Source organism: Polypterus senegalus, chromosome 13 (genome assembly GCF_016835505.1).
Source record: "Polypterus senegalus isolate Bchr_013 chromosome 13, ASM1683550v1, whole genome shotgun sequence".
Lineage (NCBI taxonomy): Eukaryota > Metazoa > Chordata > Cladistia > Polypteriformes > Polypteridae > Polypterus > Polypterus senegalus.
The window spans coordinates 47,210,845-47,230,251 of record NC_053166.1 but is presented as its reverse complement, the minus strand read 5'-3'; the positions used below and the strand labels follow the sequence as shown (position 1 = coordinate 47,230,251).

At 39.1% G+C, this 19,407-nt stretch overlaps 2 protein-coding genes across 2 annotated transcripts in view; both read left to right on the top strand.

Annotated features, from left to right (window-relative positions):
• Positions 1 to 6,554, top strand: part of endou2 (endonuclease, polyU-specific 2) — a 29,802-nt gene extending 23,248 nt beyond the window's left edge. The window contains exon 7 of the mRNA XM_039773844.1: positions 6,051 to 6,554. Coding sequence (XP_039629778.1) covers positions 6,051 to 6,296 — 246 coding nt within the window. The 3' untranslated portion in view covers positions 6,297 to 6,554. The remainder of the gene's footprint in view (positions 1 to 6,050) is intronic.
• Positions 6,555 to 18,803: 12,249 nt separating this feature from the next.
• LOC120541891 (NEDD4 family-interacting protein 1) overlaps positions 18,804 to 19,407 on the top strand; it is a 39,828-nt gene continuing 39,224 nt past the window's right edge. The window contains exon 1 of the mRNA XM_039773843.1: positions 18,804 to 19,022. Coding sequence (XP_039629777.1) covers positions 18,993 to 19,022 — 30 coding nt within the window. The 5' untranslated portion in view covers positions 18,804 to 18,992. The remainder of the gene's footprint in view (positions 19,023 to 19,407) is intronic.

Here is a 19,407-nt window from a genome sequence, read left to right as displayed (position 1 = left end):
CAGAACACACTATCACAATATGCTTTACAAAGCAAATATAAGAACTGTCACAAAAATCAAAAAAAGCCACAGAAAAGCTTGGAGCAGCCACCTGTATATTATTCCCTGGCTACAAAATGGTTTTGAGGTTTGTACTGATGTGTACAGATTGGAGTCCAGAACAGAACTGACGGGATGGAGGAAAGGTGGCGGCTTTAAAGGCCAGTATAGGAAGTGACATCAAAGAATGCAGGAACAGGAAGGGTCTTCATCCATAGGCCCGCACCCAGAAGTGACGTTAAAGGGGCCAGAACCAGGAATGATGTCATCAGTGCCAGGTGGAATTTCCTGTGAATGGTCTACAGAAAAGCGAGAAAAAGAGTTAGTGTACTCCGCCACCTCCCGGTCTGGCTCAGAATTACTCTCATTCAAGCCCTTTAGCTGCCTCCCATGCTCATGTGTGTGACAGAACCAATTTAAAGTCACAAGGCAAAGCACACATTGAATACCCAACGAATTACAGGACAAAACTTCACATAATTAAGCAAAAAGTGATAACACGTGACAATAAATAGACAGCAGAGTCAATTACAAATCCAGAATACAAGAGAAATAAGGTGGATTTTCACGCATGACTTGAATGTCAGCAAGGTCTGAGTCTTACAGAGAGGGTAGGAGTTACCTAAGCTAAAAGTCTGTTCTCCTGAGAGCTGTACAAGAAGTCATTGTAACAGTGAGAAAGCCAGCGCCAGACTCAGAGGTGCCAGCCACATGAATAAGAGGCAAAGGACTGTCACAAATAATCTGGGGTATTGGAATGAGCAGTTTTTAAGTCATTGTCAGAGTTTAATATATTATTATGCAAAAAGCAAAGCTGAGTTAGTTGAGGGATGATACTTTCATGATATTAGGCCTCTGTATTAGACTTTAAGCAGTATAATACTAAACCTGTTGTAATCTGTTTATACTAGGAGGAGAGAGGCCTTTGACAATGAACTGCAGTAATCTAATGAATTGTTTTTACCAAGCTTGGCTCTAAATTCAGTTGTAGGAACAGATATCTTGAGAGGTTTGAGCTTCTTGAACTCCATTTGAGCTCCCTGAAGAAGTGGTTTACTTGTGTCAGTGATCATTTTTGAGGATTTACGTGACCTTCATCAGCTGATGTGACTGACATTGAGGAGTGGCACATTCTAGTAAGCCCAGAATAGTTTAGGTGGTTTAGGAGCCTGGTGTGGTCAACAGTATGAAAGGAGATGATGAGGTAAAAAGACCCTTTGCAGAAAGAGGTCTAGAATTACCAGTTGTTATGTCTGTATACAGATAGTAGTTTGAGAGAAAAACAGGAGACAGACATTTAAAAAGGGTTGAAACCGGGAGGTCAGTAATATATGAACAACAAAACCAAAACGGGAGACGAAAATCATTACCAAAAATTTAAATACAAACGTCAAAAAACAAGGGTACAATTAAAACTGAAAGTTATTTGAAAAGTGCGATTTGAAGAGGGGTATTGAATCAAGGAACTCAAATAAGAAAGTCAAATCCTTGCACCCTTTTAACTCACTGCATCATTACCAGCAGGTCATGACCTCTTAGAACCCATGTCTAGTAATGTGTGAGGCTTCCCTAATGACGGGAGCGCAAAATGTTGACAATTGTGAAAATAAAAAAACACCGTATGAAATGGTCATAATATTTTATAACTACTAAAGTGAGCAGAAAATCCAAAAACAAACCTCATATTTGCATTCTGTGACCCAAAATGAAAATGAAAAAATGAAAATGAGCTCAGAACTTCATGGAGAAAAGCATATAAAGTAAAACTTTAGGTTCTGCAAAGATGCATCTATTACTAATTTAATATTATGTAAGAAAGACTTGTTGGCCTTCATAACACTTATAAAACATCAGTAGAGAGGTTATTTATCACTGTGTAGTGTGGAGTATTGACATGATTGTAAAATTACTTCTTATTATGAAGGATTCACAAGTCTTATAATAAATATGTAATATCAAGAGAACGTCTCTCAGTTAAGCCACCTCAGACCACTCCAAAGTGAAGACTTGTTAGTAGGTCACATTGCAGAGATGAATAAAAACTTGACTGATGCTTTGTACGCGATATGAAGACCCAAAGAAGTGCTTGTTACATAATAGTAAATGAGTAATTGATGCATTTTTGCAGTGCCTAAAGTGTTACCTGATATAAAAATATAAATATAAACCAAATCCCAACACCAGTAAAGATAAGTTTGTTCCAAATGAGTGCAAGGATTGTGGATATCCTGAAATTCTGACTAGAAAGATGGTTCTCAATTATATGATGAGTCCAATATGGCACCCTGAACCATACACAGGTGAATATATACAATGAATAGCCAAAAGAGAGAGAAAAAAATAGTGGCAGCACAGAAGGTTGAAAAATGAAGATACAGTGGGTTATTATATTTAATAGAAATGGTGTGCACCCTCCTGGTGAATAATGCCAAGGAGTGATTACAAAATAAAACACACCATGAACTGATAAAAAGGGAAAACATGAAGAAATTAAAATACAACCTACCCCTCTACATAAGTAGTAACCTTTTCTCATAGGTCAGGTGGCTATTAAGGACCTGCTGGGATCATTCTGTATTCTTTTTTGGAGGTGTCGGGTGTTATTATTCTAATTGTATTTCATTTAACTTCATTTGTGACATAATGACAGTATCATTTTCTATACAATTTTACTTGTGAGCGTCACTGTTTTCTGTGATATTTTCATGGACCTCATCATATTATTGTTGGCAATGACAAAAAATGTTGGTCGTAGTTCAAGTTTTTTTTTTTATTTTGCAAATGCAGCCTTAGTGAGGTAAAGGATAAGAGATTACTGTTATGCCTCTGGACTGTGCTTCTTTTTGAATTTAAATTTTGGTTTAGGCCAGGGGTGGGCAATGTTAGTCCTGGAGAGCCGCAGTGACTGCAGGTTTTTGTTCTGACCCAATTTCTTAATGAGAAGTCAGTTATTGTTGATGAAGCACTTACTGCTTAAGTGGCATTTTTCTACTTTATTTTAGTGGTCTCGCTTGTTAAGGTCCCCCACCCTTAATTGCTTATTTCAATCGTAACAAGCTGCAATCACTGTTTTAATGGCTCCTTATTAGCAATAAGATGTAAATAACAAAGCAGCCAGCAGCTCTCCATCCAACTTGTTTCTATTTACATCTTTGTGTGTTCACACTGTGTCATTTAATAAAATACTTAATATAAAATGTGACAAATTTCAAATTATCTATTTTAGGCTTCAAATCATTTGTATGATATCTTTGGAAAGGAAAAAATCTACGATATGAGAAGCTTACATTGCAGCCTAACAAGCCATAAAATTAAATAAGGTCTGAGACTGGCAAGGGCTGGTTTCTAATTAAGTAATTGGGTTGGAATGAAAACCTGCAGCCCCTGTGGCCCTCCAGGACTGACACTGCCCACCCCTGGTTTAGGCGATCAGTACTTTTGACTTAATACACGTTCTGATGTCAGTCAGGGTTTTGTAGTGTCAAAGTGTCCACAAAAGGCACTTATATTTCAAAGGCTCTTTTTTTATGGTTAGACACATTCATACTGGACATGCCTAAATTATTAGCCCAACAACCTTGAAAGTGCTAGATAAATAACAAATCACTTGAACAAGCACACAGCATGCAGATGATATCAATAAACAAGACGAGTTTCAGTGAGGAAATATTCAACCTATATACAACCTTAATGGTTCAAATCTATGTCTGAAAGCAGACAGCTTTGCCTCAGTAAAATCACAAGAGAGACATGTCCGTTCTTCTTAATTCCTTAAAAAGATGAGCCATAATAAAGCAGCCTTGGTTCACTTGAGCGTTCCTCCTTAGACAGCATAACTGCGTATTTCACACAGAATTCTCTGTATTAGCATGGCGGTTTGCTTCCCAGAGTTCAATACTGTGTTAAAATATACAGTATTTTCATTTCCTTTAATCTGTTGGTTCAAAAGAATAACCGATTTAGTGGATTCCTTTTCAAATGGATCTCATACCTGGCCCAAAATATCTTCCCCAAACTTTGACCTTTCTCACTAGCCCGTCGAATACTGTATCTGTCCCTCCTGGACCCCTTCGGCTGGCCCTGACAGTATTGTTAAGCTAAATCGCCTGCTTGTCAGCACTGCTTGTCCTCTGCCTGCATTTCACTTTCTCCAAACCTATGTGCCAAACTCTTGGTTAAATACCTACAATGAAAAGCAATGCTAGTTTTCCTTTATAAGCCCTATAGCATAATTATAGTCTTTGTCACACAATGTGTTCACTTTAAAGCTACATCTTGTTTAAAATAAAACACACAAATTAAATGAGTTTTACTTAATAAACTGAAAAAACTCCCCATTTTAAACACCATTACACCTGGGCATTGACTATTCTTTTCGCTTCTGCATGAAATTTTGTTACATCCCAGTCTTCTGAATCAGAGTTTCTCAACTACTGGGTTATAGGTTACCATCTTTGAGCTGCGGATTGCAACACATGGAATAAAAAAAAGCGACTCAACAAGTGCAGCCTGCATTACCTATGAGGTCAGTCGCATAATGCGTCAACATCATGAAGCACACACAACGTCAGACACGAAATGCCCATTGCATGCCCAGTTACACTAGGGCTAAGATTAGGGTTGTGTGAGGGTTATCTGACTCAAAGGGCATTTTGTGACTGATGGTGTGAGAATTACCTGACTTACGTCATAGGTACTACAGGCTGCAGTCAGACCCATCTTCACCTACTTGCACAAGCTATAACCCATCTCCTCACCACCACCCCCAGTTTAACCGAATGGACTGACAATGCCCATTTCTACTCACACATGTTTCACCAAGGGGTGAAACACCCACATGCTTTTTCATTTTATTGTATTTCCCGTTTCTAATCGTGCTTGCTTCACCAATGTTCTAAATTAACATTTAAATCCACTGGACTATCCATGTATCAGCTGTATTTCAGAAAAATTGTGTTAAAATGAACTCATACATATTGTGTTATACAATGAAAAATGAAAGTAAAAAATTAATTTTCCACGTTTCGTTGCCTAAATAAACAAGCTAGCACCAAATAACGAAAAACTAATCATAGCCAGAATAAACTAAATTAGCACAATGCATTGGATTGTGTAGTTGTTCCATTGTTTTTTTATGTTAGTCATCTCTTTATTTACTGTACATGCATTCCGTTTCTGCACATTCATTTAGAATTTGTCTATTAATGCTCTTTTGATTTACTTACCTATACCTCTCTTTGGAATTGAATTAAAATTACTAGAAGTAACATTATAGCTTCAAAATTGACCAGTTGGTGGTGATTCATCTCAACTGATGGGGAACACGGTGCATTTTATGTAAAATAACATTCAGGTTAGCACACACAGAAAGATTTGATTTTCTTGGTTTCACAGTCTGAGACGGGCCAGTTAATACGTAGAAGTGGAGCAGCGGAAGACAAAACCCAAAGGGTGACAGTCTAGAACTAAGGATGCACCTTACTGACACCCTGCTCTGGATGAATTTAAGCAACACATCTTCATTTTGAGGCAATTTATGTATCACTCAGTAGCCGGGGTTCATCAGCACTTTCAATGCTAATGTAATCATGCCATGTACAAAAACAAAAGGAAAGGCTTTAGTTTCCTTGCAACGAAATATGGTCCAGTTTTATTAGATTCTTTTTTTCAAAATGTGGCAGGACTGAGTACTAGCATGTTACAATTCCAGTACTCAGGTAGTGTTGCTTTGCTTAATCTTCACTAAAGCTATAGTGCGTTGGAAAAGGGAGCTGCTGATTTAGATGAAAATTAAAGAGATAAACTTGGACGTCTGTCAATTTAACTGTAACTCTTTTTATTGCTACCTTCATTAAGCCTGCTCTGCTTGACTTAATTTACCTACCTGAGCATTTCACCTGCACCTCTGTCTCCAGCTAAGCCCCATGGGGCTGTTTGTGAATGACCTTTGTTGATTTCTTTCTTTAGCATTACAAGCAAGTATTAAGCATTTCTATTTTTCTCTCTGCCAGCCTGATGGGAACAAGCACATCATGGCCCTGCAGTTCAGCTGGAAGAATGGAATCAAGCCCAAGGGGAGCATTTTCATTGGAGTCAGTCCAGAGTTTGAGTTTGCTCTGTATACTCTCTGCTTTCTGACATCACCTAATGAACGAGTTAAACTTTCATTTAGCCTGTATGAGGTGGAGATTGTCTGCCACCACTATAATCAGAAGCATATTGGAACAACGTATCCAGTTCTTATCAAATATCTGTAAGGCGTGAGTCTCCTCCATTATGACATATGCAGATGCCTTTTAATTTGTGCCGTTTTTGTCTTTTTTATTTACAATAAAACCACATACACTTAAAAGATCAATTATATGCAGATGAGAGAAACACACCTATAAATAGACCTTGTTATATAGCACTAGCAAATGCCATCTCATGCTGCTTGATAAGTAAGTATGAGTGCTTGAACAAAGATTTTCTCAGGCTCACAGATGGAATCAATGATGGAGAAAGAACTGACAGCCTTATGTTTTACAGTCAAGTGCTCTAACCACTAGGTCCCAATGACTGGTATGGAAATGAATTTAATAACAAGGGACCATACAAGAAGAACACGTTAAAACAAAGATGAAACAAAGAAACAGTTCAAAATATAAATTGGTGATAGCCAATAATAAACACAAGTCTGCAAAATTAAACTCATGAAAAAATTACTTTTGTGAATAGTTATTTTTATTCTTTAACATAATAAAAATATACTTAAAATGTTTCCATCACATTTAAAAAGAAATTTAACTAAAATGTAAGCAATGAGTCCATTTGTTCATATATACAATATTGTTCTAAATCAGTTCAACTTGAAAATATTGATTCAATCTAATATTTTTAAACATATATTGTGGTGAGAGGCTGGGGGTGGTACCCAGCCGGGATGCCCGGAAGGACCGGAGGAGGGATAGCGCCTCCTCCAGACCATGAGGGGGTGACCGGCCTGGTGGCTATGGGGACCACGGGAAAGGAGCATGGATGCTTAACCCTATCGGGGCCCATGGTCACCGCCAGGGTCCGCCACACCCAGAAGTGCTGGAGGGAAGAAGACCAGGGGCACCCGGAGGGCTTCCGGGTGCACAGCCAGCACTTCCACCACAGGGAGTGCCTGCAGGAGCTCATTGGAAGGAACCTGGAGCACGTCCGGGTGGACATAAAAGCCATTCGATGGCCGGAGTCGAGTGGAAGAGGACAGAGCTTGGAGGAAAGGAGTGGAGGCGGAACTGAAGACAAAGGCTTTGTGAGAGGCCTGGACTGGGGGTGTTTGGTGCGGGGTACTGGGTTGTGTGCTGTCACTTTGTAAATAGTACTGTGTAAATAAACGTGGGTTGGGTGCTTAAACGATGTCTACCTGTCTGTGTCTGGGTCGGCTTCCACAATATATAAAGAAAATAACAATACATATTCACTGACTTACATGTAACTTCTCTGGTTTTTGCCACTTCTCAGTTTTATTTGAACCCATTTGGTAGCCTGTTCATTTGCACACTTTTTCTAGTGTGTTCCAGCAGCATTCATTCATCATACAAACACCCCATCCTTCTTGGTACCTGCTGATTGAATCTTTCACACTTTCTTCACTTACCACTCCAAAGTTTGAATGGGAAAATTCAAAATACGAATCCAAAAAGAGAACTTTAGAGACTTGTGTTGCAACCCAATTCCTTAAACGAAACCAGATGATTTTCACCATTTTGTTATCATGGATCTTTATTGTTACCTAAAAACAAAATTACTTCTTAGAATGAAAACCAAACCTCTTGTTTCAGGTTGTTCATTGCACCATCATATTCTGCATCAGAAATCAATTTTCTAATATCAGTTCTGACAAAAATGTTTTCTTTCAATTTATCCTCAGACAACTTTTCTCCCAAATACATCTTTTAACAGGTCTTTGACAAACTGCTTCATTAAACCAAGCTTAATAATAAGCAGTGGCTCTTTATCTGGACCCATCAAGCCAGGTCTGATGATGATTTTGGCACCAAGATGTAGCTCTTCTATAGCTGGTCATTCCTTCTGAACCCAACGTCAATTCTTGGCTCTGATGTCCCATTCACAGAAAACGTGGGAATTGTGTATTCACCAATTGCTGACTCAATAAGATACACAGAACTTTCAGTTCCCCATATATGAGGCGACTGTGATCAAGATTTTCAGAGTTCTTATAGGTTTCTTTTAAATGCACATAAATGAGAAACAGGTATAGATTGCTGTTATGAAGAAGTCCTCCTTTAGGCTTTTTTAAAGATGAGTCTATAAATAATCATAATTCTTCTGCATTGCAATCTCTGCCGTATTTCCACACTGGGCCATTTACATCACTGCAATAAATCAAGAATTTAACTTTCTTGAAATAGGCTGCAAATGGGGATTGACAAAATATATCATATATCAAATTAAACCTCCTCTTCTTTCTCTGTTTTGGGACCTAGAGAAAGTTGTACTGGTTGTAATAAGTTTTTGCTTTTTAATTGTGCTCTACAACATTTTTTGGATGGCCTGTTCCACTGTCGTGCTGAGGTGTCACCTACTGTATGGCTGCACTTGGGTTCTAATCCGGGTGGTTCATCATGTGGTGGGTGCAGCAACACGCTGTAATCAGCGCATGCTCCCAACCACCTTCTTCTCCTCCTATTCCAGCTATATTCTAACCTTATTACTAAATAAAATAACAGTTTTGTTTGAAACATAGAATATAATTTTAGAAAAAAATTAATTCAAACTAATTATCATTAAAATAAAATATTTACATTTAATTATTTCTAGCTTGAAAAACAATAAGAAAAATAAAATTAACAGCTAAAAAATGCACTTTGTTTAGAAAAAATGTTACCTAATGGAGAAAAAATGTTTCCATTTCTGAATTCAGCACACAACAATATATAGAAATCACAAATCAATAATAAGAACAACTTATTCAATGTACACCTTTGCAACTTATACTTCGATACTTTACCTGTCTAGGAAATTTGAGCTATGTCTAAAACAGACTGCATAGGGATATGATTATAACAGAATAAAACTTTTCTCAGAAGCATTTAAGATCAGGGGTATTTTTCGTACGTGGATTACTCGTTTAGCCGGATGTAATTGTTGAAGATTTGGCCTGATCCTGGATCTGTCGGTTTTTCATAACTCTTATAGGATGTATTGTCATAGCAGCACATCTAAATGTTTGTTCTATGTAAACAAGGATCAGCTCACACACTTAATCAGTGTCCGTGCATGGAAGTCATTCAGTCAAGGCTTCGCCGTTCATGAATGAGCGACCAATTGATATCGCTTCGCAAATTAAAAGAAGAGAATTTCATATAGAAGAGGGTCTTGCACGATCGGCAAGATCCTTTATTGCTCCCAAAGGAAGTTCTTTTCGAAAGATACCGCTTTAGCCGGGGGAAATATTGTACCTCAAAGATTTATTAATACCTTATATTCGAAGTCAAACTCGGTGAAGTCGGGCTCTCACAACCACACAAACAGTATGCATTGCTTTGAGGTTTTTTGCAAGCAGCACTTTTTATATACTGTAGGCGATGCGGAAAATCTATCTAAAAGTGCAGTTTGCCAGGCAATTCGTAAAGTCTGTTTGGCTCTGAAATATTTCCTTCGGGTTTTCATAGTTTTTTCTGGACACCTGCATGTGCAGACAATAAAAGAGGCGTTTCATGCCATTGCAGATACACAGGCAAAAACACCCAGAGTTCCATAAAGAATCTCACAATCAGCCTAACATTCTCATTACCCAGGATTTCCAAATGTGATTGGGGCACATGGGACTGATCAGAGTGGAGTTTGATCAAACATTATTTGAAAAATGTACCTCACCTCCTGATGAATAATCAGACACAGTGTCTTCATCAAATATTTGACCTTCGTCAATATCTCATTGGTCAGACACAGGTTCTTAGGGATATGACATTCCCTGCAACTGGCCCAACAAAAAAGAGGGCTATATAGAACATAAAATGGCACACATTGAGGACAAATATATGCCATGACCATCCTTTACCTGAAATGAAGTGACCACTGCATCCTGCCACTGGTTCTGAGGAGGAGCTTCCCCCTGGAATGCCCGCAGAAACAGGGCGATGGGCATTTTGCTGGAGAGCCAACTTTTCAGGGGTTAGGTCTGGACCGCGTGGACCTCCACCTGTTTTTTGCTTGTATGCCTTCTTGTTAGCTTTAAAGCTGTTTTTTTTAATATTATAGGTTTAGGTTTAGTTTATTTATATAGCACATTTACAACAGCCACACGACTGACCAAAGTGCTGTACATTTAGAAACATCAACATAAAATAGAAATATACGATTTAACCAAAAGAAGCACAGCAGAAACACATAAAAATAATTTGTATAAATATATCTATACATATACATATATCTACACATACACACATCTAGGTAGGCAAAATAAAGCCTAGTAAGCCAGAGAAAACAGATGTGTTTTTAAAATAGATTTAAAAATAGTCAGACTAGGAGCCATTCGGATTTCAATAGGCAGATCATTCCAAAGACGAGGCCCAATTACCGAGAAAGCATGGTCACCTCTACGCTTGAGTCTGGAGTGTGGAATTAAAAGAAGGTTCTGATCACTGGATCTCAAACTTCTCAGGCGGGTATATTGGTGAAGTAATTCAGATAAATAGATGGGTGCTTGTTGGTGTAGTGTTTTAAAAACAAATAATAAGATTTTAAAATGTATTCTGAATTGAACAGGCAACTAATGAAGGGACTTCAGAAGCAGAGTCACATGATCCATTTTTTTCTTTTTTAAAAGAAATTTAGCAGCTGCGTTCTGGACCAATTGAAGACGGGCAATTTGGGATTTGGAGATTCCATAATAAAGAGAGTTGCAATAGTCGAGTTGAGATGTAATAAAAGCATGTATGGCCATCTCCAGGGTCTTGTCAGTGAGATAAGGTTTAATTTTTGCAAGCGTGCGAAGCTGATAAAAGCTAGATCCGATCATGGCAGAGACTTGTTTGTCAAGTTTTAATGAGTCATCTAACAGGACACCCAGATTTCGAACCTGTGAAGACCTGAAAGCTGATAAAGGTCCCAGGTCAAATTCCGGGGCCTTCATATGTTCAGAAGGGCCAAACACTATCACCTCAGTCTTCTCTTCATTTAAAGATAAGAAATTTTGACATAGCCAAGATTTAACTTCATCTAAACAAGATAACAAGGCATTCATAGCCAGGGGATCATTTTTCTTAAAAGGTAAATAAATTTGTGTGTCATCAGCATAAAGGTGAAATGATACCCCATGTTTTCTAAAAATAGAGCCTAGAGGTAGCATATACATAGAAAATAAAGTGGGAGACAACACAGAGCCTTGAGGAAGACCACAGGAGAGAGAGGACGTCGAGGAGGAGAAGTCTCCTAGCCTAACCACGTATTTCCTATCAGATAAAAATGACTGAAACCATTTTAAAACTGTGCCAGAAAGACACACCCAGGACTCTAGTCTATTTAGTAATATAGAATGATTAATAGTGTCGAAGGCAGCTGATAAATCTAATAGAACAAGGACCACAGAATCCCCTGTATCAGTGGCTAAAAAGATGTCATTTAACACTCTCAAGAGGGCTGATTCGGTACTGTGGGCCGCCTTGAAACCAGATTGAAAATGCTCAAACAAATTGTTTAAAGCAAGAAAAGATTGAAGTTGGAAAAACACAATCTTTTCCAAAACCTTAGAAAGAAACGGTAGGACCGAGATAGGGCGATAGTTTTTTAAAACTGACAAATCGAGTGAAGGCTTCTTGAGGAGGGGAGTAACAGTAGCCACTTTCAAATTAGAAGGAACCACGCCTGTTGAGAGGCACTTATTAAAAAAGGACGCTAGGCCCGGTCCGATCGAATCAATGATTTGTATTAAAAATCTAGGATGGATAGCGTCATATGGAGAGGAGGATGGCTTCAGTTTAACAATAGTATCTTTGAGTGCAGGCTGCTTGGTAGAGAAGATATGGGCTCCCAGACCAGGTTTACTTACTTTGTCTATAAAAAATCTCGAGAAGCTTTCACAAAGGGCAACAGAAGCAACTGACACTGTGTGTAGCGGGGGATTGACAACAGAATTAATAACAGAAAACATGACCTTAGGTCTAGACTGATTATGCAAAATTAAATTAGAAAAATAGGTTGCCTTAGCTGATTTGGCAGCTCTCTGATAAGCCGATAGACTATCTTTGAACAGCTGTAGAGAAATGTGTAACCTGTCTTTTTTCCACTTACGCTCAGCCTTTCTACAAATCTGCCTTAGTAGCCGAGTCTCTGCAGAATGCCACACTTCAGATTTAGGTTTGAGCTTAAGAGGTTTAAAAGGAGCAGTTTCATTCATTACATCAAGCCAGGTATTTTGTAACAGACTGAGATGTTTGTCTGCATCCAAGTCTGATAATGGAGAATCCAACAGTAGATGAGAGCAAAGCTTTGTAAAACACTGACTAAAATTAACACTAAACTGAGGTGAATATACCCTAGTCAGAGATGTCACTTTAGAAGAAACATAAGGAAGGCTAGGAAGACACATGGAAAATAAAACAGGCTTGTGATCAGAGAGCATATAGTCAGAGACAATAACATCAGTAATATCAACTCCATAAGAGAGGATGAGGTCAAGAGTATGTCCATGAATGTGAGTGGGACTTTTAACCCACTGTGTCAGATTATTATATATGATTCTTTATGTAAACAATTCTTTAAATAGTTATATATCAATATTTACTAGTATATTATCAATATTGAAGTATATTCTTGTACTTCAATTTAACCTGTTCCCATATTCTCCTTGTGCTCACGTTTGATCTGGAATTATGACATATTAAATAGTAATTAATCTGACACATAGGAAATGAAACAGTGCACACTACTTACGCGTATAATTTGTCGGCCACGTTTTGCCAGCCGTCTTTTCTGGTTTGGGCTGCTTTTGCAGTGTTACCCCTTGTGCATATTAAATCTTGAAATTCTACATATCCTTCGAATAAAAGGTTCTGCTCCGCTTGTGTGAGCAAAAATGCGCCCGTCCTTTCGTCATTTTCTTACAGCCTATCAAAGACTTGCTGATCATGTTTTCTAGACTCAATATACAGTATATGTAAGGTGACCAGAATTTTTTGGTCCAATCCAGGGAATGAAGGTTGTGGCGGGGCGTGGGGATGGGCTAGAGGAGCGTAGACTACTGTACGTGAAAGCTTGTCACGTGATTTTTCGCCAAAGTTGCATTATGCGGTAAAGCATAACCTCCGTCAAAACACCGCGCATGCGCGCCGAGTTTAGATTATCCTGGTGATGAGATACATTCAAAAAAATGAACCAGCTGAAACCGGGGACGAAATCTTAAACCGGGGACATGTTTCTGAGTGGGGACAGTTGTCCGAAAACGGAGACTGTCCCTGGAAAACGGGGACGGATGGTCACCTTAATATATGGGCTTTTCAATCATCTTGGATGATTAGATCCAGCTAGATTAATCTACTACACGGCTGCGTTTGAAAAACCGACTTATCCCGGATGAGTTTCACCGGCATTTACTCATCCAAGATGAGGCATCTGATCTCGGAAGATTTAAGCGACGTACGGAAAATACCAGTCCCCCAATGTGAAGTGTTCTACGGAATAAATTAAGAATATTAACAGGGAGCTCAGTGAGAGGCACAACCTTTCCTCAACTAATACTGGAAGAATCTGTCCATAGGAATGTTCAATGTATCTATCAAATGCACTTCTGGAAAACCAAAGAGGAGAAATGTGCCTCTGATAACTGTGAACTACAGGTAGTAGGATTTTAAAAAAGGAAAATAAAAAGAACAAAATACTGTTGAAATAAATGTAATTTGACATTGAACATAAACATGGGCATCCACAGATTCATTGGAAACCTTGGAAATTACAATGAAGGCAGGTATGCAGTATTGCGGAATGACTAGGGTTTGAGACTTGAAAGCTGAAGGTTTTTGGATTATTTACAGCCACTGACTCACAACCTAACTATGACGAAAGCTGATGTGACTAAAAGTCATATAGTCTTACGTGATATCAAACTTGATGACTAAGTATGTCAGATTGCATGACTAGAAATTGCAGTGAATGTCAAACCACATGGCTCTGTAATAACTTTCCAGAACAGTTTCATATTTCCAAAGTATTGTGGGCTTGACCCCTTTTTTGACAGCTAATAAAGTGCCTCCTGACCACACTGGTGCTGTATGAATGCTTTTCAGGTATGGTGAGTTCAGCCTCTGCCCCATCTTTTTTTGTCTTATTTTCATTCTATTGAGGTATGTAGAACATGACATGTCAGCCTGTCTCTCTTCTGTCTACAAGTTCCAAAACATGAGTTTCCCCTGTTTACTTGCTATACTGACTCAAAAAATTAGTAAGACTGCATTTTAGTGAAAAAGACCAGGAAATGAGGCTGAGGAGGAATTTGGGAGCATGCACTGAGAGCGTATTGCCACACCTACCCATGATGAACCACCTGGATTGGGACCCAAGTGTAGCCGGTGACACCCCAGCACCACACTGGAACAGTGTGAGTTTTTTTTTTACTGTGATTGGAGTGCCAATCCTGCTACCAACCCTCAAGTTTTACCTGAAAGTTGGTGGACCTACTTGCGGTTTTGGATACAGATTAATTAATGTCAGAGCCAGGACAAAGCAAATGCAGGTTAAGGGCCTTGCACAAGGGCCCAACGTAGTAGAGTCACTTCTGCCATTTAAGGGAATCAAACTGGCAACCTTCCAATTGCCGGCACAGATCCTTAGCCTCAGAGCCACCAGTCCATCCCAGGAAATGAGGCATAGTCAAAGACACACAAAGTCTGTAGCCCAGAAAAATCAGTCCATCCAATGATCAAACATAGTACAAAACAAAAATATCTTAGCCAAAAATAAAAAAATCTCTCCAAAAAAATGCATTTGCCTCAGAAAAATACCCTATACAGTATTTACTTTTCTATTTCTTGTTGTCTGATATTTTTGCCATTTATTTGCAATGTACATGACCAAACAAACCTCCATTTTCCTTCACACTGGATGAACATGTCATCAAAATCTCAGGTTACACCAACACACTTTATGTCTGTCTGTGGAAGGGGGTGATGGTATGCATGAAACATATCCACACATACTCTGTGCATGCTTTTTAACCTTATACTTTTCAAATTGTATGTTACAGATGAAGCTTTACTTAACATGCATGGATTTAGACACTGGTGGCTTGTAATAATTGATTGTGACATGATAGTGCTGTCCACACTTTCCCTTGGTTGAACAATTGCACCTGGTAGCTCCCAAGATTAAAAAACCTTGGACAGCTGTCCTTCATTTCTCAGTATGGTGACAAGGATATGGTGCGTGATATCCTCTATGTTATGTTTTCATCATATAGAAATGTGTAAGACAGTTTACATGCAATTTTCCAGAAACTACTCAAACATTTTAATTAACTCATAATTTGTCGTGGGCTGTAGTTAAAGGTGTGTGGGGTTAAGCTAATAACAGCAACTGAAAATTGAATCTGCCCCCAGTCCTTGATATGGCAAATTTTTATCCTATTTAGAATGATTAAGTTTGATTTAGAGTTGAATCAAAGTATACACCTAAGACTACAGTGACCAAGTTTTTAAAACATCAGACTGGCACCTGATGTGTTCTCCTTGAATGTGAGCTGGATAAGAAAAGAGTAAAGCAAAAGGTTAATAGATAAGCCATGAGACTATGATAAGCTGCTAGAGTCCACTGGGAGTTATATTTGTTTTGTCAATGAAATGCTGAGACCCCCTCCCTCCATGCCCCCCAACTCATTCGCCATATTTCATCAGAAAGATGAAGGATGTGCAATTGTTCCTTCACTATCCCTTGTTACAATAGTCATGGCCATAGGTGAAAGTATGCCAATAAGAGTAGAGTAACAAGACTTTTAAAACACCAGACTGTGAAGCAGGTTCACAGCTGGAAATGTTACACTTTGAAAGTTATGTCACCTCCTAATGAAGTCCATTTACTGACTGGACTGTATGGAAATCTGGAGCTTTTCAACAAACTTACCAGACATATTGTATCTGAGTTGGGCAAGAGCAATACCACCTGTAATTTGCAACAGGTAATCCACATGCACTGAGAGTGTATTGCCACACCTACCCATGATGAACCACCTGGATTGGGACCCAAGTGTAGCCGGTGACACCTCAGCACCACACTGGAACAGTGTGAGTTTTTTTTACTGTGGTTGGAGTGCCAATCCTGTCACCAACCCTCAAGTTTTACCTGAAAGTTGGTGGACCTACTTGCGGTTTTGGATACAGATTAATTAATGTCAGAGCCAGGACAAAGCAAATGCAGGTTAAGGGCTTTGCACAAGGGCCCAACGTAGTAGTGTCACTTCTGCCATTTAAGGGACTCAAACTGGCAACCTTCCAATTGCCGGCACAGATCCTTAGCCTCAGAGCCACCAGTCCACCCCAGGAAATGAGGCATAGTCGAAGACACACAAAGTCTGTAGTCCAGAAAAATCAGTCCATCCAATGATCAAACATAGTACAAAACAAAAAAATCTTAGCCAAAATAAAAAAAAATCTCCAAAAAAATGTATTTGCCTCAGAAAAAGTTGATCAAAATTGCAAGCTAGTCTTTTAGAGGTTTATCCATAAACTCAGATAATTATGGAAGTAAATAGGCTGACCTTTAAATGGTGGTGTCTCTGATTTCATGAATCATTTGCCATCATTCAATATCCCTTGTTACAGTAGTCATGGTCATAGGTGAAAGTATGCCAATAAGAGTAGAGTAACAAGACTTTTAAAACACCAGACTGTGAAGCAGGTTCACAGCTGGAAATGTTACATTTTGACAGTTATGTCACCTCCTAATGAAGTCCATTTACCGACTGGACTGTATGGAAAGCTGGAGCTTTTCAACAAACTTAGACATATTGTATCTGGGTTGGGCAAGAGCCATACCACCTGTAATTTGCAACAGGTAATCCACACGAAGATAAGCATGTTTAGGCCTGACCATTACTTGAATGGGAGACCAAACAAGAAAGGCTGAGTTGCTGCTAGTAGTGATGCTGGTGAGGCCATTGGGGGTGGTTGTGTGTTGATCTCAATGTCTCAGTGCAGTGACAGGGACACTGTACTGTAAAAATTGGCACTGTCCTTCAAATGAGATGTCAAACCTAGGTCCTGACTCTCTGCAGTCACAAAAGATCCCTGGGCATCTTTTGAATAGAATAAGGCATGGGTTCCCAACCAGAACCTAAAAGAACTGAAGTTGTGAAGATCATGATTAGTTCCCAAAGATGACATGAGACTTGCACTTTCAACAACTGCACCAGAATATCCAAAATCATAGGTAAAAAAGAAGAACAAGAGTTTCACTGGTTAATATGTTCTCATCGACTTAGGTGTGTTTTATTTCTTGTATACTCGCATCTGCTTATCATTAGTTGATGTTAAATATGCAAAATAGGATTATTATGTTATGCTATTATTATTTTTATTGTTATTTGAAAAATGTTACAAACAGTATCATAAAACTTCACCTTGGTTTATTGTGGTTATTATGGTAGAAGTATAAACTCAAATTACTGAACAAAACAGAGTAGGGGTAAATTGACTTTTGAAAACTTGCCATAGGGTACATGTGGTAAAAAAGACTGGATACCCCTAGAGTAGGATGTACCACAATGTCCAGGCCAAATTTGCCCACCACATCCTTGTCGATTCTGGCCCCTATTCATCCCCTGTCTCTAATTGGCTAACCATCCCTCTCACTTCATCACCACCTAATATGTAACGTATGGTGAGTGTACTGGTGCAGGAATGGCTGCAATCATATCATCCAGGTTGATGTTGCCAGGCCGGCTCTAGGCATAGGGCAAATAGATACTGGCCTTGCAGTGATAAAACGTTGTGGCATATACGATCATGAAGGTGCTAATCTCTGAGGGGGACTCCCCTCCTCTTTTATCGGTTTCAGTTACAGATCTAAAAGAGGAACTCTGTTTTGGACTTGTCTTGTTGGGCAAAGTGGCGCAATGTACCCTTAAGCCAGTACTGGATGCTGCACAATGGTAGTAGTTCAAGTGGGTTCCCCATTGTCTATGCAAAGCATTATGAGTAGCTAAGAAAAACACTATATTAATGTTATTTATTAATGTTATTATTGCAAAGTTTTATTATTTTTATTATTATTATTGCCTGGTGTATTACGTTCTTTATTTATAGCTTTTGGAATAAATTCCTCAATTACACTACAACTGCCCCCAGGTGAGGTGATGTTGACCCTTCAGGATCTCTTTGGGTTCCCAGAATTGTCTGTTGAGCTAATTCATAAAGTTGAAGTATACCATGCTGGGCAACCATGCAATAAATCCACACTTAATTGTTGTTCTTAAAGGAAATACTTACACCGCCATTTTGCAAGTTGCAAGTTGCATACTGCCTGGAGTGCCTGCGCTCCTGCATATTCATGCAGAGATGTCTCCAGGCATGACTCCTGACTGCAATCGCCGTATGTCAAGTTCAAACTCGAAGCGTTACTTTCGTTTGCGTTTTAAGCCCTGACTTCCGAACGAGAGAGAGAGGGAGACGGCACCCGCATTTCATGTCCGGCGCTCCCTGCATTCTCGCGTTGTCTGCACATTTTGCACTCGGCCTCGGCGTGGCGCTGCAGTGTTGACTACTATATTGACAACCATTAGAGAAACAACACAGCTTGGTAGACTGGGAGGAAGGGAGCGGGTGGTAGATTGGAACGGAACGGAAAAACGCAGATTCCGGCGCTCCACTTCTGTGTTTGGGGGCGTTTTGGACAGAGACACGCTATAGCACTTGATCATTGTTATTTTTTTATACTCCTGTTGTACTCGGAAGCAGTCTGTAGCCCTGAAAAGTAGAATGGCTGAGCAGAGCAGCAGATACCAGCAGGTGAGAGGAAGTTTACTAAACTTGCGGACTGCTAGTAGTCGCGGTGACCGGTATCTGGTGAAGGGGATGGCAGGAGGAGACAAATGGAAACACCGGGGCTTTTCAGGCCTCTTTGTTGTGAAAGCCGGGCACAACTTTTTTTTTTTTTTTTTATCTCAGGGTTGTTTCCTTCTTGTTGAAAAAACAGTCCGCTGAAATACAAATGCGTTATATAATGTTGGTGGTTCTTGAATCTCAAAAATTTAAATACATCGGCAACACAAAAAAAAAAAACTTCAAACCAATCCTCAAGATTTCGAGATGTCGGCCGCTTTCGCTTTTCCTCATAGCTGACAGGGCACTATTTTCATTTTACATTTTATTTGTTTGGTTTAAAGTTAGGGAT